At 40.6% G+C, this 27,352-nt stretch overlaps 1 protein-coding gene across 3 annotated transcripts in view; it reads left to right on the top strand.

Moving 5' to 3' along the window:
- Positions 1-27,352, top strand: part of ptprsa (protein tyrosine phosphatase receptor type Sa) — a 244,961-nt gene that overhangs the window by 207,513 nt on the left and 10,096 nt on the right. For 2 of the 3 annotated variants that reach the window (XM_028587830.1, XM_028587829.1), the window contains 10 exons: positions 566-681; positions 6,082-6,129; positions 11,214-11,311; positions 13,952-14,075; positions 16,616-16,791; positions 18,961-19,080; positions 21,593-21,747; positions 22,676-22,961; positions 26,339-26,517; positions 27,125-27,251. In XM_028587830.1, coding sequence (XP_028443631.1) covers positions 566-681; positions 6,082-6,129; positions 11,214-11,311; positions 13,952-14,075; positions 16,616-16,791; positions 18,961-19,080; positions 21,593-21,747; positions 22,676-22,961; positions 26,339-26,517; positions 27,125-27,251 — 1,429 coding nt within the window. The remainder of the gene's footprint in view (positions 1-565; positions 682-6,081; positions 6,130-11,213; positions 11,312-13,951; positions 14,076-16,615; positions 16,792-18,960; positions 19,081-21,592; positions 21,748-22,675; positions 22,962-26,338; positions 26,518-27,124; positions 27,252-27,352) is intronic. The other variant, XM_028587831.1, reaches the window with a different exon arrangement.

The raw sequence follows: 27,352 nt of genomic DNA, 5'->3' as shown, positions 1-27,352 counted from the left end.
CATACACTGATACATGAGCACACACGCATGCATGGACCTCCTCCAAATGCTGATGAGCTTTATCTCGCGTTTTGCGAGCCCAGCAGCGACCCCTGTGAATTTTAAACTGCTCTCTATTGATTTATCTCTCTTCTTGCCTCTCCCCTCTCCCTTTCTCCTTGTGTGTTGTGTTTTCACCATCTTTATATATTTATTTGACTCCTATTGCTTTCTCTGGAAACAGCAAACCTGACAGGTAAGGTTTAGCCGTACTTTATTGCATTTTACAGGGGAAGACGAAATAGCCTGCGTCAGCAAAAAAAGATGCCTTTTAATTAGTGAGGGTGAAGGAGAATTTTGCACACTTGATACGCGTTCTCTGCGCCGCTGTTTTTGAGTTTTGCTTCACTCGAGTGTTCTTGAACCGCTGAGTTACCAGTCAGTTGGAGTTGCTGAATTGTTTAGGTATCCTCATTAGTGAGACTGGTGACTGTTATGCTGGATTAAGTGTTCACTGAAAAGTTATTCTGTTGTTTTTGTTGTACGTCTTCCCCTTTTTCTACTCTTTGTTTGTCTTACTCTCTAGCCGCAAAAGAAAAGAGTCAGAGCCGCGCACAAAATGTCTACTGAACAACGCAGACATTACACCCCACCACCCTACAGACCCTGTGGAGATGAGACGCATCAACTTCCAAACTCCAGGTACAGGAAGAACACACAACAAATACATTGAAGAACACAAACAGTCCCATTGTTTAATTCAGCAACATATATAGGTATAGATAAACTAATATTGTTTGAATAAAATCTTTGAAAGATGGGAAGAAGACAGTTTAGTCATCCAGCTGTAGGTGTGACAGCCTGTAAAACTTGCAAAGATACCTTCCTCACTTTGCCTTTAAGGAAAGCTGTGGTATTTTATAGCTTGGATCTTGGGTTAATGTAACATTGTGCTGACCAGAGACTGACTAGAGATTTTGAACGCACTGGACACAGTTTTACAGCGTAGTATAAGAGTTTGACTCTAACAACAAAATAAATAGATAAGTAAAAACATAAGTAGCTCCGGATTGCAAAATACATCATGGGTTATTGAGATAGCAACAGTTAATGTTCTTCATTTAGACCTCTAAATAACTGCTTTTGATTGTTGGATAAAAGCTGGCCTGTTAACCCTTGTGTTGTCCTCGGGTCAAATTTGACCCGGTTTCAAAGTTCATCAGAAATGTGGGTTTCTTACAACTAAACTGCCCCAAAATAACATGGATACATAGATGTACGTTGTATGGAACCCATACAACATTCTTTGCAGGTAAAATGAATGATTACTTCCATTGAATTAGGGGTGTTTTATTCAATTTCAAAGCATTACAGTATCCTCAAACTAAATTTTGACAGAAATTAACTTCTTGCCTATTTGTCAAAATACTTCATAATTTCAAAAATATGATATAATGTCAATTAAATTAGTTTTATTGACCATGAATAAAAAAAGAAAAGCGACAAAAACGTTTAAAAAAGCGCCAAAAGCATTTAAAAAACCGACAAAAAACGTTGGAAAAGCGCCAAAAAAAGTCAATTTTCAATTTTGACTGAGAAAGACAAGTTCATGGTCGACAGGAAGACAACACAAGGGTTAAAAAGCCATCTAAGGCTTGTATTTCATTGGCCTAATTGGATTTATATTCTAATTCCAGTGGAGTGCTCATGCTTGTTATCTAATACAGCATTAAGCCAATCTATAAGTTTTATTTGGAAAGAGACCAGAGTTGTAGTAAAACAACTGAATTTTATGAAGCTACTTACCTACATAAACATTCATGGAGACTGCTGTTTCAGTGGCTTTTACAAACCAAATGCTACTTTAAAAGTTTTTGCCCCAAATAACAAAGTGTGGCAGCAACTTCAAAATCCTCATTTTTGGAACCTACTGAAATGGAAAGCAAATGTGGCAAAAATGTTAATTAGCCGCAGCTCTAATCCAAAATTACCATTATTGGCTATCTAAAGCTCATATTGGTTTACCGCTATATTATACTGTGTAACTGTGGGCGAATAAAGACACCTGCAGAAGAACTTCCTTCTCCACCAAATTATTCATTAACAGTGAAAACTTTTTCATTTGTGTAAGACAAAACGTGTGCAGTTATGTGCTTCAATATACAGTACACATAACCCACATGTGTAGTGGCAGCGGATTGCAACATTGGCACACACACATGCACACAGCCTACACAGAGATTAACACTTCCCAAAGGATGCAACTTAAAGTTAAATTTGCGCTGCAGCATAAATGATGTCCATGAAGTGCTCCCACATCATTCTGTTTGACATTATGTGCCTTCATAACTACCTGCAATCCATATGTATGTTTGCCATGTCCCCATCTAACAATTATCCATTTATGAATAACAAATAGGTGGAAAACGATGTCTGTTGTTGAACTGAATGTTTTGATGTTGGAAACAAATCCTTTTTGGAAGTTCTCTTGGGTTTTTACCTGCTTTCTCTTTTGTCTCACTGTGTTCATCCAACCTAAAGCCTGGTGTTAAAAACAGTGCACATTCGATCCCAAACTCATTCTCTGATGCTACTCCATCTTCCTCCTGCCTCCTTTTCAGACCCATTATCTATTGTCTCTCTTTCTGTTATATAGCCTTCTGGGATTTAGACTACGATGGCATCTACAGTTTGTTGTCATTGGTCTGAATCGTAAAAAAAAAAAAAAAAGAAACAAGTAGCATGTTTTTTTTTAGTTTTGGAAACCTTTCATCCTGCCAGATTACAGTTTTTGGTGAAAGAAAGTTAAAACAAATCGGATTGCAGGCACAATAGTTACCTCAAGCTAAGTGTCTTGGATTTTTGCACTAAATGGTTTAGATTGTTTTCTCTCTTCAGGTAGTTTATTTGACAGAGGAATGAGACCTGCATTTTGAGGAACTTGCACTGTATTTCAAATGTGTTTTTCCTCACCTGACCAAGCCACTGGCAGAAAAGGAGTAAATCCTCTAGAGGTGGAATAAACACATCCAGACTCTTTTCTGTGCCTTTTTCCCCTTTTTTCCATCCGCCTTTCTGTATCCTAACCTAGTTGTCTCTCTCAACCATTCATCTGTCATCCATGTCCAGTCTCTGTTCCATCAAAAGGCTCAGATTTCAAAATGGAGCGTTTTCTCTTGAGCTTCTTTGGGAGACCAGTCATGCTGCCTGAGTTTGTATCTTGAAAAACAAAACCTGACTTCTTTACATCAGAGAAGAGATGCACAAGGATGAAAGGAGATGCACAAACCTGCTTATACACAGAAATGTGGAAGTTCAATTAACTTCTCCTTATCTTTATCTTGCCTGGCATTCAGAGCCTCATTAGTGGTTCTGTACTTACAAGGTTATAATGGTAATTTCCTACTATTTGCCTCTCTGACTTCCAGCACTTTCCAATATGCCTTCAACTGTCCTCCTCCATTCCTTAAATAATAGAAACTCTTGTTACAGTCTCACTTTTACATAGCCTTCATCAATACATGCTGAGACTTCTTAGTATATGAGCAGCATTCTCATTCGGCAGGCCTGCCGTTGTTCCGCAGAATTTGATGTAATTTCCTCCGCACCCGGGGAATTTAATTTGAATGGACATTTTAGCCCAATTAAGTGGGCCGGTGAGCATTTGTGAACATCCCCATCAGCTAATAGCAGCCATTGTTCAAATGAGCATACTCCCAGTGCACTTATCCAAGGCCTCTTCTATTCAGCAGAGCATATGCCGCATTGGCAATGTGTGCTCAGTGACCCCTAGTGCTAGGGAACAAAAAATATGTTTTTGATTAGGCTTCCTATAAGCTAAGCTTGGCTAATGTGTTTGAGAGAAAGTGTGTGTGTGTGTGTGTGTGTGTGTGTGTGTGTGTGTGTGTGTGTGTGTGTGTGTGTGTGTGTGTGTGTGTGCCATGTGACCGCCTCAAAGTGACATCCCATAACTCCTTGGGGTGCATAGTGGCTCATTTTGTCATTATCTTCATTGGTGCCCGGGGTTTAATTGTCAAATGGGGCCAAAGTAATGATGCAGCACGACTCAGTGGATATCTACTGTCTACTTTTGCTATCAGTACTCACTCTTTTCTTGCTCTCTCTCTCTCTCTCATTTTTTTAGCGTCACTTATTTCCTTTTATTTCTGTTTCTCATTTTACTTTACTCTTCCCGGTATTTCAGTTGAAAAGCTGGTAAACTATAACAGTTGGTGATCATAATGACAATTACCGCCTGCAATATAGATGTGCTGTATATCTTATCTCAAAACCCAACCTTCAAATCATCAGTTTGGCATACTGTGCTCATATAAATTCACATAATTACTGTTCAGCCACTAATAGAAGACAGGTACTATAAACTGAGTTTCACTCTGGGTTTACTCGTCAACGTATCTGATATATTTTCTATTCATGCCATCTCCATCTGTGTTTCTCTTTATCTCCCCCCCTCCAATACTGCATCGCATATGGCACCTCACGCCCCCCTAATTCTGTCTGAAGAAGTGACTTCCACATTTAAGCATGTAAAAAATCAAGCACTTTCCTACAGACAGCATCACGCACTTGCTAAACCCACGGACATAAGCAAATCGCTCGCATGCATCAGTAACATGACTGTTTCTTCAGATTACAGCAACAACTGCAACAGCCGTGCCCTCCTCCTCATAAACAGTTCTATCGAAACACACACACACACACAGAGCACACACTTACACATAAACATAATCAGACATGCCTGTGCCTCCCTCCTGCTGTGATGAATGACGTTTGGAGACAGTGGATCAGAGCACCCCCTGCTAGGTTTAATTAGTCATTGTCACAAATCAATTAGGGAGAGGGGGTTGTTCGATGTCTTCATCTCTCTGCGCTCATTTGGCGCCAGTGCAAGGTAAACCCAGCAAAACTCAGTTTAGGGACTTTTATTTTGCAAAATTAAGCTTTGCAGTGTTTTTAGAGTGAAATACATCCTCACCATCTTAGTGTTTTCCTTTCTTCCTTCCACTAATGTTGGCTCCTAACTGGAATTGATGACTTACCTCCCTTTTTGCTTTATCAAAAAGATGTTTAATGTTTTTGAGACCAGACTTTTTGGGAAGGAGTTTATTTTAGAAAAACAAATTTCTTTTTTTCATTTTGCCTGCAAATCAGATTTCCTTTCCTTCCATGTCCCACTATTTATACATGCTCTTGAACAAATTATTCTTTGGATCAAATTTGCCATCTTTGGGTGATGTGATCCTTTTGTGTCACTGAGCACCCCTGTTGATCTGATTTCAGCTTTCAGCCCTGGCAAAATGTTTTTCCCTTTACTTGATGGTCAGGTTGGCAGCATCCAATCACACTGCATCTCTTAGCCACATGTCCAGTTAACGTTGTCACAGATGGCCCCTTTGTGCTTGAACAGCTGAGAAGACCTGAGTCTACCCGGACATAGCATCGCTGGCTGCGGCCTCAGAGGACTTCCCCTCTGGAGCAAATAAGATTGAACCATCACCGCACTCCTCAAAACTCTGACTCCCATCAGCTGTGGCTCCACAGCTGTCAGCCAAAAATGCGGACACTTTTCCACACCTTTCACTTCCAATGCCTCAGCACCAAGCCACTGACAAAGGAACCTTTCAGAGTTAGTTTTCACCAGGAAACATAAGCTGTTTTTTTTTCCCTTCTCTTTCTTATTGCTGTCAATGGGGCCTTCCAACCGGTGTTTATGAAAGCTTAGAGATAGCGAATCAATTTTCTTATCTCTGATCTCTATGACCGTTGATATGGGGCTTGGCAGAAGGGTTTTCTCAGCAGGGGAATCGGAGGCGGATGCCCATGGCTAACACGTCTGCTCCTGAGGAGGGCTATAGCTGATCTGAAAATGTTTGCCCTACTTGTTCATGTCTGTGTGACTGGCTGGCCTCAAGTCTGTCACTCAGGCTTCCCTGAGAAAGGCCTGAGTTTACTGAGGGTAAAATTATTTGTTTTATTTCTTGGCCTTTTATCATTTTGCACACTTTTCTTTTTGACATAGCATTTTCTGTTGCATTACAGCCTTTTGAAACCATTTCCCCTTATGTTTGCTGTTCTTTACAGATTCTGGTCTAAGCAGTCCTCAGAGTGAAGCCGATTTTGACTATGAAAGTTAGTCTCGTACCTGTGTGTCTGCGTACCACCTTTCTTTATCTTTGTTTTTTAAGCACGCTTGCCTCCATTTACAAATACATAATTTGCATTTGTTTGTTTTTTCACATTATGCAGAAAAATTTCAGCACTAATTAATTTGATGTTGGTTTCAATTGGTATACTGGGCTGTTTTTTTTTTTTCTGTAATTGGATGTCAGTCACAATATTCACTTGGGCTGTTGGCTGTGCATTAATCCACCATGCAAAAATAACCTGTGCGATCACTTCTGCTGATGTAGAGATGGTTGAGAGGTGTTTTTTTCTTTTACAGGAGTACAATCTGTTATCCCTCTTTCTCTGCTTCCCCTTCCTCACCTTCTTGTTGTTGTTCTCCCATCTCCTTCCTTCTCCTCCTCCTTCACCACCACTGCTCCATTTCTATTCTGAAGTAACGGGGTCTTTAGCTCAGAGATAACGAGCAGAATAAATTAAAGCGGTGGCAAACAATGGCTCGACATTTGATCACCCCCTCTCCCTGCTCACTGCAAAAAGATCACCCGGGAGAAAAAGCAGAGTCTCTAGTTTTCCCTCTTCCCCCTTTTTTGCCCCCTTTATTTTCTTCACTTACCACAGACAGACTTCTTTCCTTTTATATGGAAATACACAACATCATAAATAGGCTTTTCGACAGAGACTGCTGTGGCTTATCAAAAAGAATCGTTATATTTCTCAGGCGTATCGACTGCGGATCGAGAGATTGGAAACGTGTAATTAGGCGCTAGTTTGTTTTTCTGTGTTCATTGATCACGCTGTTGATTGTGGTGAAAAGACTCTGTATGTGGATAGAAAAATAGCCGAGGGCAAGGGGGGGGGTTGTGTTAAAGAGAAGGATGAGAGCTTTGGAGTGGGGGGTTGGGAATAACAACAATTTGTCCTTGATTGACTTTGTTTGAGGACTGGTCATAACAAAGCCTAGTTTTGAAAGTACATCTTTTCTTGGATAAACACTGCAATGTGCTCAGTGTGTAAATGACAAAATGAATACAAGAACAAATCAGGCGCCATCGACTCATTTGTCTTGAGAACAAAACAAATGGGTGAGGTTAGAAAAGTACACTCAGAGAGAGAAACTGATGCACAAACAGATTGGTTTAGTTATGAGGAATGAAATGAAAACATGACAACTTATAGCGATATACTGTATAGCGTTATGTTGGCGGAGGGCAAAGTGGAATAAAGGTAAAATAATGTATTTAAGCAGTTTTAAGGATTCAAATTGTTTTCATACAAGTTTCCTTAAAACATTATATATAAACAAACAAATACTACTATGTATAACCTTCAGCCTATTCCATTGGCAGGGCATCATGCATTATTTGGATGTAAATTTATATGTAAACACTGTGGCCTGATATATCTCTCCAACCATACCAGCACACTCATACATGCAGACAGTAATGTGGGCAGTAAACACAAACTGAAAGGAATTGATGGTGTTTGAGTATATCAGTAACTCATACACACCCACAAAGATGCATAAAGACACGCAGAGTAAACTACACACACATACACACACCGTCTTTGATCTTCCCTCAAACAAGACACTCTTGATCTCTCAAAGAGAACTAAGGGCCCCTCATTTGCATAAGCATTTATTTATTTTGCTCATATTTTATGATACCTTTCCCTTTGAATTTGAGACAAGTAAACTGACAACCAAATTCTAATTTGCAATATTTCCTCTATTTCTTGATGCTCATCTCAATTAATTCCCGCACCAGAATGATTAATAAATCTCTCATTCTCAAATGGTGCCACTGTGATCTGCATGCTTTCTCAACTCGTTGAGAGAAACTCGAGTATGAAGAAATAACACACAGTTTTGTCCAAACACATTCATACTGTATAATATCATAATAATAATAATAATAAACTAGCATTTTCCACAGTGCATTTCAGGAAAAAAAAACTGCAGATAAAAACCAAGAACAACAAAAAACAACAACAATGAAATAAAATACAAAAATAAAACAGAGGAATCATAAAACATAAAATACCAGAGGATCAAATAAAGTTACAAATATATAAAATGGCCTAGGAGTGATGATAAAACCATTACACCCTTCTTATCCTATTAACCTCACAAGGTTTTGTTTGAGTTTATTTTAAGATATTGAAAAAATAAAAATGTTTTCAATACATGCTTTAGAAAATAGAAGAAAACAATTAATTCAGTAAACATCATTTAAATGATGATGATCATTAAGAAGGGCATTGGTGTTTGTCAAGTAGGCCGGTAATGCAGTGTCCATTCATTTTCCGGAGGATGTCACGGCATCCAGTGTCATCTCCATTTATCTCATATGTGCATTGTGATCTTTGTTAATCTTCATGTAATTGACACTGCTGCATTGTTCTGTCAGTGTAAAATAAATTACCATTACTAATGAAGACTGTCAGCTCAGAGAGCGAGGCTCCCTCTCTTAAGCGCAACAAAAGCAGCCAAAATATCAGTGGGGGGGAGTAAGCATTATGAGAAAAGGGAACTTAAGGAGGGTTAATGTGATTATGCCAATTTGCGCGCCCAATTAAACCTCAGTAACTTTTTTTGTGAAACGATTTTAACATATTGTCGACTTTTGACATCGTCACTCGGCAGGAAGCGAGACCTCTTACTAAAAATAGGAAAGCGTTAAGTATTGCCAGTCCGCATGCAGGGATGGAGCCACAATCTATGGCTTCTCCATATTCCATTACATGGCCTCAGCATTATGCTCCTAAATGGATTAGTGACTGGAGTGCACAGCAGTGCTGATAATATTTTAGCAGCGGCGACACAATATTCAATGGATATTGGATCACAATTTTCCCACCCAACTGAAAAGCTTGTTCTTTCTGGGAATTCCTTGGGATAAATGGCAGTAGGATTTGGGAGAACGTACTGGACAAGTAACAGAGTGCTTTTCTTTTGTGATTTTGGAGGTAAGGGGTGTTCATCTAAGAGCCAATGTTCACTGGGTTACTGAAACCAGCAGATGGAGGAAAGGGTAGAAACAGCAGCTTGCTTGCTTTGCGCTGGCAGGCTGGCTGGAATGGAGCAGCTCACTGTGTCACTCAGCATCACTCACACTCCTAAACCTTCTTATCCCCCTCCCACCCACCCTACCCATGAGCCCCCAGGTCAGGGCTCTGTTCTTGAATAGGCGCCTTTTTACAGAGGCAACAGTCAAAATTGTCACCATGTGAACAACAGACCAACACAAGAGCATTACAGATTAAGGATACTGTAATGGAGTATCCCTGTGGGTCATGTTTGGTATGCTCCAGATCAAAACAGCATAGTGTCTATCTCATCTTTCTTTTTAATTAAGGATGGTGCTGAAAGTAATAAATGTTGGGAAAAAAAATGCATCAGTCATGTATAAGTAATGACTTGACTTATATTTGTTAGATCTGCTTCAATTAAAAACATCCTCGTTTTTTCCACCAACCAGTAATCCAGAATTGAATTCTCCTCTTTTTTTGTTGATAACAGTCATGCTGAAAGCAAAATTGCTTTTGATTATCTTCAATAAGGAGCACAGGGATTTTTTGTCAACATGTGTCCTGAGATAACTTCTGTAATGATTTGACACTATTAATAGAATTGAATTGAATAAGCATTCCATTGATTCAAAGACTAAAAATGGCTGTTTTATGTCTTGTCTGTGATTTTACCATCAGTTTTTTTTTCATCTTGTGTCATTTTTAACCAATTTCAAAACTATTAAAAAGTATTGATGCCTTTGAATGTTTTTCTCTGGCTACACAAAGCAACAGTGGTCCAATTGGTCAGTCTATCTGTCAGCATCACTGCCATTGTGGGAATACAAGTTTTTCTCAATTGTTTACACGCTAATACTGGTACTTGTGACATAATGAGCACAACCTGTAGCTAATGTCCCAACCCTGCTAAAATACAAGCACGTTTTCCGCTTTACACTCGGATTGCAGTTCTAAACTACACTTTTTTCAAAGCACAACAGACTAGTTGTCTCTACATTTGGCACACTCTTCTTAATTAACATATCGTGTCACATGTTCACATGCAGCACACTGCCATTCAAAATGCTAAACTTACATTTCCTACTGTCCACTCTAACTCCTCACGTGGGCAAACACATGTTGCACAATTGTTCAATTAGCAATCAGAGCTTTAGCAATGAAAGGGCCACAGGTGAGCTCTTCTGTTTTGGCCAACATAGGAGAGAGAGGCAAGAGGAGTGCAGAAGTACAGTGAGAGTCGGAGGACGAGAAAGAGGAAGAGCAAGACCAAGATGAGCCATAATCTTTGATGAGAGTCGGGCCACTTTGGTCTAATAATGAGGGAGCCTGGGCAGAGAGTACAACCAACACACATTTGTAATTATATTACAGTGCATATGTGTGTGTTTTTTGAGTATAAAAACAGAAGACTGCACTGCACTGAACATGCAAAAGGCATAAGTCTCCTAAAAACAAATAGTGTTAACAATTCATAATAATGTTTAATTTTGAGCATCAGTGTTCAACTGGTTCTTAGACATATCTATTCATATGATGGTGTGTGTGTGTCATTTTAACACAAAATGACATGTTGCAAAGACATAACATTGTTTTGAAGGCAGACTTTGATTTTTGCAGGAGATTTGTGGAATTTTGCCTTTTGTGTGTGTTAATTTGGATTTGTGTGTATAGTTCTGAGAATACAAGGTATGCTTTCAGAAAATGTGTCTAAACAATTGAGGAAAAACTGTCCTACAATTTGGTCTGTGGGTGCATGCTACCAGCTTCTTGGCAAATAATCAATCAGCCCCGCTCGACAAACTTAGCTGTTTTGAGCTCTGGCCTGGTCCAATCAAGTGCCTATAACATCCCCAGTCAATACATGTTCTCTGTATGTGACATGCAACATGTTCTGCACAAGCTTCCTCACCACTAAAATCAAACTTCCATTGTTAGTAAGCAACAAATTTTCATCCATAAATGGTGTGATTTGTTAAGTGTCCTGTCTGCTGTACTAATGAACTTTCTGTCCTCTCTTTCCCTGTGTGGAATTTCTCTCTCCATTTGTTGGCGAGCAGGTATGATGAATCATCCTCCCATCCCTATCTCAGAGCTGGCTGAACACACAGAGCTTCTCAAGGCCAACGACAACCTCAAGCTCTCCCAGGAATATGAGGTATGTGGGCCTCCAAGTGGCAAAGAAAGACAATTGTAATATAAAAAAAATAAAATTTCCCTTGGCAGGTTGTTGCAATTCCTGAACTCCCAAATGCAATTTTGTCATTTATTTTTTGCTAAATAAATCTAAAAAAATAAAAGCTAAAAAATGAATCATTCTACTGTAATGCATCCAGTCCTACATCAGGAAGCAGGAGGGAAAAGAAAATGGTTGAATATATTTGTTGAAAAATAAAAATATGTTTGCTTCCTAAGAAACCGGAAAGGAGGTAAATAGAAATGCAGAGAACTTGGGGACGTCTCTTTTTGAAAAATGATATCTTAAAGAACAGAAATTACAGATTTAAGGCTTTAGTAACATTTACTTAAGAAAATCTAATAAACGAAATGTCTCAGTAAGGTGATAAATGAGTGTTTTAAAAATTTTCACAGACAAAAATGAACTTAGTAAAGATGTTCTTTCTTCCAAAGTGCAGATATAGTCCCTACGCGCAACTCAGCTTATGTGTTTTTGGGGAAAGGTACACTAGCAGTCAAGGTGTGTGTGTGTGTGTGTGTGTGTGTGTGTGTGTGTGTGTGTGTGTGTGTGTGTGTGTGTGTGTGTGTGTGTGTGTGTGTGTGTGTGTGTGTGTGTGTGTGTGTGTGTGTGTAAAGGGGGTATCTGAGCTGTCTGAGCTCTGAGACCGCAGCGGTTATAAATGACACCAGAGTTGATTAGAAATCAGGAGTGCTGAATCAGCTCTCGTTTGCATACAAGCAATATCCCGTCCTCGCCATTCCTAAATCACTGTGCCTGTCGCCTCGCTGCACGCCAGGCTAAGGTAGGAAGCAGGTACCCCAGCATGGATTGCTGTCATCATGCCTGCCGGGGGGATGTTGGTGGATAATGACTTCTCATAGTGATCCAGTATTTCTTGGTTATCTATTATTCATAAATCCGCATCCGGGCTATGTACCAAGTGGACAAGCTTGTTTCATTCGGGGGGAAGACAGATGAGATACAATGCCAAAATCGACGCTTTGCTACAAACTAGAACTTCTAATTACTTGGCTTTAAGAGAACATTAAACCGCCCGTTCGTCTCTTCTCCCACTCTGTCTTTTTCTACTCTCTCTGTCCCCCTGCCCCTTCACAAAACCACCCCCCAGGAAAAATAAATGACCAAATTAAATAGAGAAGTGTAATTTTAATTTTGTTATTTTCTTGATGAATGGCTGCTCGTCCAGGCGCCCTGGCTTGCCAAGCGCAGCTCTACGGGGCTTTGACTGATTGGTTTTTAGCCAGGCGGGATGTGAGGGAGGAGAAAAAATGGAGGGAAAAGGAGAGAGAGAGATGAGGTGGGGAGGCTTGGTTAATGATGAAGATTCAGTGAGGGGAGAGAGAGAACAGGGCATCTCAGCTGGAGAGCGAAGATGAGGAGGAGATAATCTGCCATACAAACGGCAATAAAAAGGCAGCCACAGTTTTACCTGACGATACTGCCGCCATAGAGTTTGTTATCCATCTTCTGTCAGGCAGTTAGCAGACATGTCCTGCAAAGCCTGCTTTCTGACAAGGAGCTGTCATTTCTTTTCCAAACGTGTCATCATGGATCATAAGGAGGTGGATGAGGGAGAAATTGAATTGTTGCAGAATTTCAGTATAGACTTATGAAAAGTTTGGACTTCACAGATGTGTTAATATATCAATTTAGCAATGTTTCATGGAAGTGACCCCAATCTTTATACACACACACACACACACACACACACACACACACACAGCCTTAAGTTAATATGGAAATAAAGGGAAAATAGCTGCAGGATGGGTGCTAGAGAGGAAGTGTAAACATCAGAGAGAAGACGGGAGATGGAGACAGAGATAAAGATAAAGAGAGAAAGAAATATATACAAAAAAGTGTAAGACGTTGAAGATGGAGATATGCAGATAAGGAAAACAGGGACAAAGAAAGAGGGACAGAGAGAAGAGATGGCGGAAAGAAAGAAAAATAAACCGACTGAAAGAGGCTAAAGCTCTGATTGCTGTAATGAATGCATTGAAATGTTTGCATAAGGTTTCCAGTTGGACTTCATTCAGCTTCAGTCTCTCTCCCCCCCACCCCCACCCCTACATGCTGAAGCATAACTGCAAATAACCTTCAAGCCTCCATTCCCATACCAACAAAGCGCCAGACGCCTATAGGCAAACAGTGAATTGTAATGGAACACTTAAATAAGCTGACAAGAGAACAGGATATTTATCTGGAATTCTTGTATTTTAAAGAGAACGATGAATTTGTCTTTCACTCGTGTGTCTGGCCTCACTCCACGCCCTCCCCTTGAGGGGGAGATCAGCCGCCTTCATCAATATTATTATTTGTCATTATACTGTACAGCCGCTACATTAATGATTTTGATAAAGTACCTTGTGTACCGTGTGTGTGCAGCTGCTGTGAGTATTTAAAACAGGCAGTGAGCAGATTTTCATGATACCACGTTCTTTGTCCCTTTGGGGAAATCACCCTCTCAATCCCTCTCCCCCCTCCCTCTCTTCTTTCTTTGATAACATTCAGGTTGTATTGTTATTGCTCTGCTCCTCCCAATGCTCTTCTGATTTCTTCTTTGTGTGTGCCTGTTTTGCCTGTCTCTGCCCCTGTCAGTCTATTGATCCAGGCCAGCAGTTCACCTGGGAACATTCCAACCTGGAGGTGAACAAGCCCAAAAATCGTTATGCCAACGTCATTGCCTACGATCACTCTCGCGTCATCCTGGCTCCCATCGAGGGTAAGGCTCAGCCGTCCTAACACTCTGCACCTACACCACCTCATTTGGGAAATCCTCATAATTACAGAGTCAGTTAAAGTAATTAGGAATTTATACTGGATAGACCGGATGGGACTAGACGGGGAAGACTAAACTAGAACAGTGCACAGCAGTGCAGAATAGAATACATTAAATACAATGAAGTCCTTTTATAATAAGAAGAATAACTACACTAGACTGGGCTGAATTAGGTAAGTATTTTAAGTTAACGCAGTAACACAGCAAAATAGAATAAAATGTGTAAAATATATTAAATCATTTATAGTGTGTGCGCAGTTCAAATTCAGTTAAGCAGCAACCAGTAAATGTATAGAACAGAACTACATTTTGTAGGCTAAACCGAGGACTAGTTTCAGCTCAGCTTGGTCCTGAGCAGCTAAGCAGTTTTGTGGAATTATATTATTTTTGTGGGGATTGTTTCAGCTCATCTTTGGACCCAGCTCCCAGCAGGAATTTGTGTTTATACCGTCCCATTTGTCTCATCAAATCTGCCCCGCTCTCGTGACTTCCCTCTAACTGCCCACAGACACAGTACTGAGAATCTCAGAGCTAGAAAAACTCTTCCACTGACTCCTAAATTTCAAGGGACATTGTCAGAGGTAGTCACCCTTCACCGCTGACATTGTTCTGGCGTTGCATCACCAGGAGAGCTCCAGACTCCTCAGAGTAGTGCCAAACTCCACAGTACTCTCCTTTTGTGTGAGCGAACTGCTCCGACTACATTTCGACATCTCGCAATCATCAGGCCAATTTGAGGGTGCGACAACATGCATAACAAAATTATCCCAGGGAAAAATGCCTCGTTCATAAATACATAAATTAATCAAGTCTGAAATTTCTATTTTACACTGCAGTGATTTTGCCATTAGATGCAGCAGTAGAACAATTCATGCACACTGCCATTCTCTGTTCACTTAGCTATGACTAAAGCCAAGGCACCACAGTCGAATTGTGCAACGTGGTATCCGTTTTAATGAATGAGAATTTGCCTTTCTTTTTCTTTCTTTTTTCTATTAGTTCGATCATTCTCTTTTCTTCTTTGTTCTTTTCCCCCCATCTTTCTCTCTCTCTCTTTCTCCATCCATCCCCCTCTTCTTCTATTTCATTCTTTCTCTCCACCCTGGTTGTTGTCCTCACTGCGTCTCCTCTCTTAAATTAGACCAGTCGAGTGTTTCATTGTTTGTCGCTTGAGTGAGGAGACGTCAGTCAAAGAGACGTGACTCTCCAACACTGATGCCACCACACTGAAATCTCTTTTCAACTGACAGGATTGTAGAAGTTGGTGAAATAAAGATGGGTAATGTTCTGTCTTATCACTGTCAGATGCTCAGTGTTAGACTTTTTTTTTTTTCTTTCTAGAACAACTTAAAACTGTGGGACACCTTGCCTTTTTGGATGCAGGACAGTCCACACCACATAACAAGCTTGCTAACGGTTTTGCACTGAACAGCTGGTTTCATAGTTACACAACTTTGACACTTGGTATAATGAGCAAACCTGGTAAAGCCTTGCAGTGAACTACATATTTTAGCTTTGAAGTGTCTTGTTACCGCTGCAGACACATTAAATGATGCCACAGAATACTTTGATAGTTACATGCAGTCAGTGAAAGCAGGGTTTTGCAATAGAGCTTACAAGTCCTGTATACACCATCCTTGTCATTATGTTTCCAGTACACATTTGTCTACCCAGCAATGTGGAGGCATTCCTTACGGCTAGATTTAGTGGACCGGTGTGCAATAGAGCATGGTAGCGGGCTGAGAGGGATGGTAGCTGGATCTACCTCCCGCCTGTGGTGGCTGAGTGGCTGATTTACTCCTCGCTATCCTCCATCTACAAGAACACTCCATCCGTGGTGGTGGTAAATCAGATGTAGGCTGCTACGACATATCTACAGAAACAGAGGCAGAAACACGGCGGTAGAAAAAGAAAATGATAAAAGAGCAGAACAGGAAGTTGTGACTGTGAGGCAGTTTGAATCCATTTAAATAGAACAACAACTGAGGTTTCCTTCAGCTGTACAGTGGCAGAGGGGGAGAAAGGTTGTGAAACGGTTTTAACATCTCATTTAATAATGTACTATGTCTTGAAATATTGGTTTCAAAACAATAATAATAAATAATAAAAAGCAAGAATAATACCTAGAATATTTCCAAAAGCTGAAACAGTCACTGCAACGGCTTTCTGGACAATTCCAACATTTTCACTGAATTCAGCCAATTTTCACTCGTTGCAACTATAAAAGGTGTGAGAACTCATTACATTGGCAATTTACTTGTTTTCTTTTTTCCTGTCTAAAATCTTTACACCTTTGTTGATTTGGAAACAGGGTTATTGTGTGTGAAAACTGGGATTTATTGAGGCAGATAGCACAAAATTAAAAGGTGCAAATGATGAGTAATGTAAAATAAACAAAAAAGGCAGGGAAAATGGATTAAAAGAGAAAAAGCCAACAAAAGTTTCATTTTTTAAAATATTTTCTTGCTGTGGTCTTTATCTAGGTATCACTGGTAGCGACTATATCAACGCCAACTACATTGATGGCTACAGGAAGCAGAATGCCTACATCGCCACCCAGGGTCCATTACCAGAGACGTTCGGGGACTTCTGGAGGATGGTGTGGGAACAGAGAGCAGCCACTGTGGTCATGATGACCAGGCTGGAGGAGAAGTCACGGGTAAGTCCACTTAACCAATTTTTGGACTGATGTTTTTGGAAGGTTTTCAAAGCACTATTAAATAAACCTCAAAATAAGTCACTGGTTCACAAGACCAACAGCTGCTGAAAATAGCACAGCGTTACAGTGATTTCCCAGATTCACACCTGAACGTTATTGCTAGGTAATCAGACTTCATTATCTTGAGATGGCTGGCTTTCAGAGACGTGTAGAAATTTGAATGGGGTGGTGAAAGCAGCAGGGGAGGGTGATAAAATTGAGTTAACTCAAAGACTGTCTACCTGTTCACATCTGATAAGGTAGAATGCATATCCACTGGGAGTATCTTGGCTTTCGTTTCTCTCCTTATCTGCAGTGAAAACGACAAGCTGTTGCTTGTTCCCTACAGTACTGAGAGCCTAGGAAGTTTTAGCGCGCAGAGTGCACCGTGCTGGAAACTAAAATTAAATCAGATTTTTTTTCCTGTGACCAGTGCCTCCCACAACCATCTGTTGATTGTGGAAGTTAGAGGGGAAAAAAGTCCCAGAAGGGAGAAATGAGATGTCAGGGTGTAACCACACTAGTCCACTTCTGTTTTTCTTTTACTTTTCATACATTTATGTCCATGGGAAGTGGCCACAAGGTGTGCAGGAAGTGTATTCTTTAGATGTCTTTGAAAGGGACTCAGCTTGGTGTCCATGAGCTGGAACATTTTTCATAGTTCCAAGATTAATTGTAAAAAGGCAACAGTAGCACTTTACAAGCACAAACAATTAAATTAATAACGGAAAATGTTTTGAAAAAATTGCAGCTGGCAAAGTGAATCAGTAGAAAGCACATTGGAACTTTTAAGGAAGCCTTTTAAGTGTTGATGACAGTTGGATATCAGTTCTGTTTGCCCTTAGTGGCAGCTAGTCATTATGAAACAAAGTGCCTGTCGTATGACCCATTTCTCTAAATAATGAGCTGAAAATGCAGGTGAGCGCTACAAAACAGATGTAATATAAAGCCACATGGTGTGTGTGCACCCTTAGGATAGATCTGCAGAGATTGTATTCTTTGCTATCACGTAGTAGACTTGTCTAAATGTCAAAAAGCCAACCATGATGTTTCATCCTGTCAACTCAAACCTGTGTCAACATCAGGCTCACTCACCCCAGGTGTCTCCCCTCATTTTCCCTCCCTCTATCGCATTTCAATTGTTTACCAATCCTCCATCCTGACATGCGCGTTCCACTGCTGTCAAACGTGATCAGGATTCGCGGGCAGTCGAACTTGAGTGTCAGCTTGAGCAGGAAATGGGAGAGAAGGCTGCAGAGCAGCGCATCTCCCTCACTAGCTGTCACATCTCATTTGATGTCCGCCGGCGCGTCACACCCCATATTGAATGAATCTTTATTAAGTGAGCTGACAGGAGAGGGATGGGGGAAGCAGGTGTTGGGTTTTCAGATATACTGTAAAACCACTGGACAAAAACAGCTAAAAAAATAAATAAAAAAAACGAGAAATGAAATAGAATAGTGGCATTTTATTCTTATTATAATATATTTTATGTGACGATCTGAAAATTATGACACTTAATCAGGCTTTTATTTAGACAGATATTGAATTAAAGGACAAATCCAGCACAAAATGAACCTAGGGGTTAATAACACGTGTACCGAGTCGACCGTTCTCTGGGATTTGTTTTCATGCTAATCGAATGTGACCAGTTTTAGCGCAAACAGCTAATTAGCTTATAGCACTAGTCGTCGGGGCACGGGTAAAGTAAAAAGAAATCACTATTTCTATACCACTAACAAGGCTCAAAATAGCACCACACTTCCACGGTAGCATAATGAGGGTCCCTGCATGTAAACCAAAGCATTGAGAACTTTGTAAGTGTACAGACAGTTTACTAAAAACATAGTTTATAAAGACAATACCGTTCACGTATACATGCAGACGCAATATTGGGAAAACTGGTCACGACCAGTCGAACGACAAACGCCGTGTAACTAGTAACCAGTAACATAGCTCAAGCAATGCTCAATGCTTCGGGTTTACGTGTGTGTGAGTGCATGTTATTATGTGAAAGCGAGCATGGTTCCATTTTTTCTGTACTCCTCCTTATATGTGCGTCGTCTTATTCATCAGTGGAGACACTATTGGAATGTGACACAGATCTGTCTCTCTCTCTCTCACTTCCAGATTAAGTGTGACCAGTACTGGCCCAGTCGTGGCACAGAGACCTATGGTATGACCCAAGTGACCCTCCTGGACACCATAGAATTGGCCACTTTCTGTGTCCGCACTTTCTCCTTGCACAAGGTAGGATTACTTCTCTCTCTCTCTCTCCCTCATACATATGGACACCACCGCTGTCTTGTCTTTGCTATTCTGCAGTAAAAAAACAGCAAAGACATGCAGAGAATTCTAAAGTGGACAGTTCTAAAGCATGTCTAAGCAATTACAATACAGCCCTTATATTTACTCTCAAGTTGGATAACCATGAATAACAATATCCGTATTTAACGTCTGTCCAGTAAACAGTTCATGGGTTACATCTTGTAAAAAATGCATACACAGCATAGGCGACAAAAATGATTGCAAAAAATGGGTGCTGTTTTTCCATTTGACGTAAACATATATACATAAATAACCCTTCGTCCTCATTGTCCCTCCAGTCCACCCCTTTTACCTTGTTCAGCTCTCTCTCTCCTCAATAGATCATCTGTTTATGTGCGTCTGCCAAATTGGAGCACTTAGGTAAAGTGAGCAAAAGAGAAACTCAATATACATAATTGGCAGACTGCTCTCATGCTCCTATGCCCACACACACACACACACACACACACATTGAAACACTCAGGCAGATACAGAGTCTCCACACTGATGAAAAACATTCTTAAGATGAACCATTTGAACATGTAATCTCACATGCACACTCATACACAACCATACAGTTAAGGTCACACACAAAACCCAAATATGTGAATTTACATACCTTTGACACACATGCATCAATATGATGCAAAACACAGATACATACCTGCAGACATGAATAACATTACCGTGCATGTAAATACATACACTAAGATATAGACAGGAAAAAAAGACTGCAAATTTACATGCAAACTCAATCTCACTCATAGTCTCACACACTTCATGGTCATGCAAACACAAGTGTTGAAAAAAAGACCTGTGAGAAGACATATAGCGGAGAAGAAACTGCCCTTAGAAAGATTAGATGTTTCCAAAATGTTCCTCTCAACCAGATAACACCACGCTTATAGTCACAGCTGACATTTTAGCCTGGTAGTAGTGTCAGCGGAACAGTGAGCACCAGGACAAACTAGTGACGCTAAAGTTGGCAACATTTCAGCTGCCACGGTGCTTTAAAGCATGCTAGATAGACATTCAGCTCCATTTACATTCTGCCGCTCTCAGGCCCCATCAAACCTACCGATCGGATTCTTTTTCTTCTATCTATCGTCTCCCTCCTCCTTATAACTGCGGCAATTGCTGTGATTTCTCACTGAGCTGTTTTCACTTTATATCTCTGAGGAAAAAAATGCTGTTTTGAATTTGTGTAAGGTATAAGGTACCAGAAGCTGGCAGTACACACACAAACATACACACACTGTGCATCTACAAAGCAGCCACCATGGCACCTATCCATATGTATGCCTGTCCTGCAGTGAGTCTGAATTGTGTCTACTGATACATTCTTAACAAAAACAAAGACATTTAAATAAAACCAGCAGCCAAGCACCAAAAACATCCATGCATTATGACTCAACTGCAGAAACAGGGAATGTCCAAAAGAAAATAAAGGCAAATAAGATTTAGGTCAGTTTGCTTTTAATTACCACACTCATTTATTCATTTATTCAGCAAGGAAAAAATTCCCTCTGTCAGGGAAGCAGAAACACCGCATTGAAATGCAAACAGTACCACCATTAGAGGATCTTCTGAGAGGAAAGAGAAGAGGAGGACAGAAAGATGCTAGGGAGATTTTTTTTTTCTCTCTCTTTTTATCATTTTCAAAAACCTTTATCTGGATCCCAGCTTGTATCTTTAATGCGTTGAGCGTAGAGTTTGAGGCAGGAGCTGACAGACGGCTGTGTAATGTGGGGGATTGCTGCATGTATCTGTAGATGTTCTGAGCAGCAGCAGTGTGAGAGCAGGAAGATATAATACCTGTACTCTTCAGTACAGAAATGATCATTCTCATCATATTATGATGACTCCATGTGATCAGCTCCATATGTGTGAAAGGGTTTACCAAAGGAAAATGATGACGATACTGCACCAAAAACCTATTAAAGTTTGAAACACTTGTCTCCTTTAGAGGTAGCTGTACAAAAGTGGTCGTTCTCAGACTTCAGAGACCACAGCAGAAATGGTTCATTAATATAGTTTACAATGTGGACTTTATCACAGTTTATTTTACTGATTCAAATTAAAATATTGCCAAATGCACAATTTATATTTCAGTCCACAATACAACCCTATCAAGCTTGTTAGTGGACATGTGCATCAGTTGCATAAGCTAATACAGGGGAAGGTAATTTGTGCAAACCAAGACATATCCCTATATACACATGCAAATTAGTTTTATCCATGTAGGACATACTAAAGCTTAAAGAGATCTTTGTTTATAGGCGTAGTGTTTGTACTGTACAGGCCTGAAATTCTGGGCCAGGTGGTCATACACTCATCATACAATTCACACACATTTTTGTTTATTTTTTGTTATGACACAAATAAAACCATTTGGGCAGTCACTCCAAACAAAGCTCCACCATCGTATCCAACCTCATTTCTCTGTTCTTTCCAGAATGGCTCTAGTGAGAAGCGGGAGGTTCGTCAGTTCCAGTTCACGGCGTGGCCTGACCACGGAGTACCAGAATACCCGACCCCCTTCCTGGCCTTCCTCCGTAGGGTAAAGACCTGCAACCCGCCTGACGCCGGACCCATCATCGCTCACTGCAGGTCAGTAGCAACATTGTTGTTTGGTTTGGTTAAAGTACTCTGAGATCCAAAGTGTTTTTTAACTTATATGTAACTGGAATATCTGTGCCCAAGTGGGACAGTTTTATGTGCCTCTGTGGTTAGCCTGGTTGAAGCCTTAACCTGTGTGCACACATGCATGCATGCACACACACACACACACACACACACACACACACACACACACACACACACACGTGCCCATGAGCGAACATAATGGCAGAGCTCCTGTGTGACTGCTTTTATACATTACATAACACGCATTATACAAACACATGCTCTCTTTCTTACCAGATCCTCCATCTTTTCTTTTCTCCATTAGTCACATCATTTTTCTTTTTATGGCATCTTTTTTTCTGTTTTATTCTCTCCACCTCGGTCTCTTTTTTTTGTGTGAAAAGACTCACAGTAATCCCTTCCCATCTTTCTTGCTTCTCCCTTTTTTGCTCCTTAGCCCTTCCTCCTTTTACAAGCGATATTTCTCGAATGGCTTATTCAAATTGAAACCTTCCTTTTTGTCAAGATAAGAAGACTTCAGTGATTCCAAAGCCCTACACAATAGAACTGAAATTTGACAGCTTGCTTCGCTCAGTCTCCATCACTGTCCTCTTGTTGTTCTATCTGTCATTTTTAGTTGCTTCTGTATTCCCTCGCTTGCTTTCGCTATATCCTTTCCCACTCAATTATTTAAAATGCAGGATAACAAGAAATCTACAAGAATTACTGGACATACATAATCTTTTAACTCTTTTAATCGTTTTATTTTATATTTCAGGAGTGAGAATAACCATAAATTACACACACGGCACCCTAAAGGGATAAGAGCAAGGAGGAAAAGTTATTTGTATTAAAAAAACCTTTTAAAACGTACAATTTCTCTTTCTTTGCATTCCTTTCCCTCCTCTTGTAGTGCTGGTGTCGGCCGAACAGGTTGCTTCATCGTCATCGATGCCATGCTTGAGCGTATTAAGCACGAGAAGACGGTGGACATTTACGGCCATGTGACGCTGATGCGCTCGCAGCGGAACTACATGGTGCAGACGGAGGACCAGTACAGCTTCATTCACGATGCACTGCTAGAGGCGGTGGCCTGCGGCAACACTGAAGTGGCTGCCCGAAGCCTCTATTCCTACATACAGAAGTTGGCCCAGGTGGAGAGTGGCGAGCATGTCACTGGCATGGAGCTAGAGTTCAAGGTACAGGAAATGGGGCAATTTCCTTTATACCACAATGCCTATTTTTTTAAGTGCATTGCTTTAACTGAAGTGACAGGCAGAACTTAATCTCCATCTCTCTCTTCTTTTCAGTGATAAACCATGTCTGTGTATGACAAGGTGTTTCACATTAACTTGAACTATTTCTGGGGTCCGCATACAAATTACAGTTGACCCCATTTTCAATTTTGACAAATACAGGTACCAAATAAAACTGCCTATGACAGTTACAAACAACCTGCAAATCCGATCAGGAACAGCAGACGTGTTAGATCAGTGTCTGTGTAAACTTTTCACTCCTTAATAATAAGACTTAATAATAACTAAATAATGAAACACTCAATTTTGTGAGTTCTGTCACCTTGTCTGCAACTGTAAGCCTTTTAAATGAGACTCGCTGCAAGCTTTACCTTCCCACAACTTATTTTGGATGCAAATCCAATTTCTTCGCCTTTCATATTTTTTGCTCTTCAGCATTATTTGCAGTGTGCTTAATTGTTGCTTGCATTAATGCCTTTTTGATTTATGGTCATACTTTTCTTTGCATTTTCATACTTGAACAAAACATTCTTAAATAGCAACTGTCTTTCTGGAAAGAAACTGAAACTAAATGGGGAGACTGGGGAACACAAAATGGATGGTTACAGTAGCTGATTGGGGGCACTGGGAGAATAATATTTCAGTTGAGTGAAGATGCAGTTTAAAGCAAATTTCCAAACTGAGTTAGGCGTTAGACAAGAGGCAGGTTGGATGTTTCTTTCAGCTTGTTGCTCATACAGACATAAACAGAGTGAACAAAGTGTATAACACAGTGAGCTGAGAGAATCTGAGATAAAGACACTTCTCCTTAAGATGTAATACCTTTCCGGCCCCAGGTAAGTAGAAAATAGATTTACCTGGCAGCTATTTGTCAGTTTATACTGTAAATATTGAAGCCCTTCACTGTTTGGCCCCAATGTTCATTTTGGAGGAATTTAGAGAAATTCATGATGAAACCGTAGGCGAGGATAAACAGCCAAGCACAGTGTTTACACACATCTCCATTAAAGATTTTAACAATCATCTACTTATAAACTCACCTCAGCTTCAGCGCTCCAGTCAGTTTCTGCTGACCTTGAATTGCACACAGGCTCACTCTCAAATCATCCATCATCTTCCCATCGCCATTTACCAACACGGCCCCCTGCCAAGAAACAATAATAGAGCTGGTGTGTTTCGACCGTTTTTTGTTTTTGTTTTTTTTAACTCACTGGCGCACAACGGTGATGGAATCTCCATCGCCATCTGTAACAAGGATAATGCTGAGCTGGCGTCAAGAGTCAACCGGGGATTAATAACGTCCACGCTACAGTCATGATAGAGAAGAGAGGTGTGTGTGAAGACGGGTGAGGGAGCTAAGTAATTAATACTGGATGATGACAAATGGAGGTGGATGGCAGGGCAAGTGGAGGGAGGAACGTTTGACTAATGAACAAGAGACTACGGTATGCTAACGTGGCACTAAGCAAGAGATTCGACAGAATGCTGCACTATAGGGACGGGTGGGAGGGCATTGTCATTCTCAGGTGGGAAACGGCGTCATACAGAGTTAAGCTGTGACTGGTGGGATTCACGGGAGTTCAGCAGGGAGAGTGACTTGGAAGAGGGACTTGTCATGGAGTTGTCAGACTAGTGCTTTCTGCCAGATGTGCATGAATAACCAGCATGTTCAGGGGAAGATTTATGCGCAGAAGACGTTTGTGCACATTACCCACATGCAAGAGAAGTATTTAGCAACATACACTACACAAATCACAACAACAACAAAACAAAAAGAGCTACTGGGATCCATTTCAAATTAGAGTAAATAGCAAAGGAATGATTTGGAATTCAGCAGCAGTTTTTTAATTGGCATCCAAATGCGAACAAGAAGACAAAGATGTTCTTCGGTTTTAAATAAAAAACAATGGTGACAGTTTACATGAACTTCTCGAGGCGTTGTGTGGTATTGCAGCTGCATCATAAGCATTCCTAAGCATTTATTGTTGTTAGGGTCATGGCTAGGGCAGGTAAGGATTAGGATAATCGCACCTTTGTAAGCCCTATGTTGTGACATATAACCCCCAAATGTGATTATCCCTGCTGTAGTGAAACATGCTTAATGTACATCAGCTCTTACCTTCCAACTAAAAAGATGGAGGAACTGGCAACCGTGACCAGGGGTACCCGAGAGTAGGTGCTTCCCTGTTGGATGACAGGTTGCCAGGTTTGGCTCCGTTCCCTGCACCCTCTGGGGTGTCTGGTGGTGTAGGTAGGGTCCTCTTTAGTGCTGCCAGGCCACCTCAAGCCTTTCCAGGTGCCTTTGTGAAACACAGATCAAAGGGAGTACAGTAGCAAGGGGTGAAGGGAAGGGAGGAGGGGAAGGGCTGGACCGACTCCAAGTGGCCACTGGCACAGAGATACTGGTGCTATAGGGGAATTAGAGGGAAAGAGAGCTCTAATGGGAAATAGAGGGAAATGGTTAGTTAGGCCCTGTTCACACTGAGATTCAAGGAGCCTGAAAAGGGCCCCAGACAATCTGATTAGGGTGTCCTCTATTTGCAGGCAAACGCTAACAAGCAAGCAAACACACACACACACACACACACACACACAAATGCTTTGTTGAGACCTTGGAGCCAAGAGCAGGCGACTTGCTGACCCACAAACTCCCACTATTACAATGATGATGTAGCAGCACAGCTTTTCAGTTTGATCATTATGCAGTGTGCGTTTTTCTTTCTGAACACCCCCGTGTGAGTCTACATTTTATGCACACATACCACACTGCCATTATCAAAGGCACTTGTGACCCACTTTTGCGACGAGTTTTCAGTTTCTTACAGACTTGATACAGAGGCTTGTTAGCCTGGGTGTGTGACATATTTTCCATCGTTGCATCTGACCCTGCAGGACCCCACAAGTTGCAAAAAGGGGACAACGTTTTTCAATTGTTTCCCGGATAAATATATTCTCGATAAACAACGTCTCTTTGAAGCTGTGTCATCATCGGCAAAGCGGATTAGATTGGGTTTGCTTTCTTACTTTCTGTCATTGATATACTACTCTGTTTAACTGTCTCGCACTTGTCCTCCCCAACATTCCTCCTTTTATCACCCTCTCCTGGTCTTCCATATTCTCTCTCTTTTCTTTTCATGTCTCTTATTTCCTGTTTCCAATTACTGTGCCTTTTGCCAATTCATTCCCTGTTCCCCTCACCACTGTACTTTCTTTTCATCATCTTCTCATACCTCTATACCTTTTAATGGTTTTTTTTCACTCTATTTCTGTGCATTCCTTCCCCCCATTCCTCCATCTATCCCTCCATCTTTACCCTCCAGCGCTTGGCCAACTCCAAAGCCCACACGTCGCGCTTCATCAGTGCCAACCTTCCCTGCAACAAGTTCAAGAATCGGCTGGTCAACATCATGCCCTACGAGACCACACGCGTCTGCCTGCAGCCAATAAGAGGCCTGGAGGGATCTGACTACATCAATTCCAGCTTCATTGATGGATACAGGTAGGAAGAGGGGTGAAATGGCGTGAAATATGCAATTCAAGACATAAAATTAAAATGTTGCCTCTCTGAGAATCTCAACTTAAAGATACGTTTGTGAAGAGAAGGTACAGTAGATAAGGGAAATACTGATTTGATTTAGATGTGAAAGGAAGATACCTATTCAAACTGCAAATGTACACACATTGCTTTTGTTTCTTCACGATCCCAAGATAACGTATTACTCATTAAAAGCTATCACTCAGCCATTTTTTTAAGAATGTATCAAGTATCAGTGTTCCCATTATGTATTCCCATAGCCTTTTGTGTAAACAAAAAATGTTAAAGACCTACCTTTTTAAGAAAGCTTTTAATCTTTAAGTCTTCATAGTACTGCATTGCCATAAAAACCCTCCCGATACACTTTTTTTTTACTGCCTTTCTGACATTTCTTAGCACATGTTGTCTATTTTGTTAAATGTATTTCTAAGAAGCTAAATGTATCCTATTGTATTTTCTTCTTTTATGCCCTCTTAAACATGTAAGATGTCCTTGTGTATCTATAAAGGCGTCCGCCAAATAAAATGTATTATTATTATAAATGGTTTTAATATGATTCTGCTGTATACAGGCAACAGAAGGCCTATATCGCCACGCAGGGCCCTCTTGCAGAGACTACAGAAGACTTCTGGAGAATGCTCTGGGAGAACAACTCTACTATTGTAGTCATGTTGACCAAACTGAGAGAGATGGGACGGGTAAGTCATACTGTAAACAAACATGGACACAAACATAAGATTGGGGTTATTTCTTAATCTTTATTTGTGGAAGGTTTCAAAGAGTAAAAAAAATAAAATAA

Source organism: Perca flavescens, chromosome 9 (assembly GCF_004354835.1).
Source record: "Perca flavescens isolate YP-PL-M2 chromosome 9, PFLA_1.0, whole genome shotgun sequence".
Lineage (NCBI taxonomy): Eukaryota > Metazoa > Chordata > Actinopteri > Perciformes > Percidae > Perca > Perca flavescens.
This window is presented reverse-complemented; position numbering and strand designations above follow the sequence as displayed.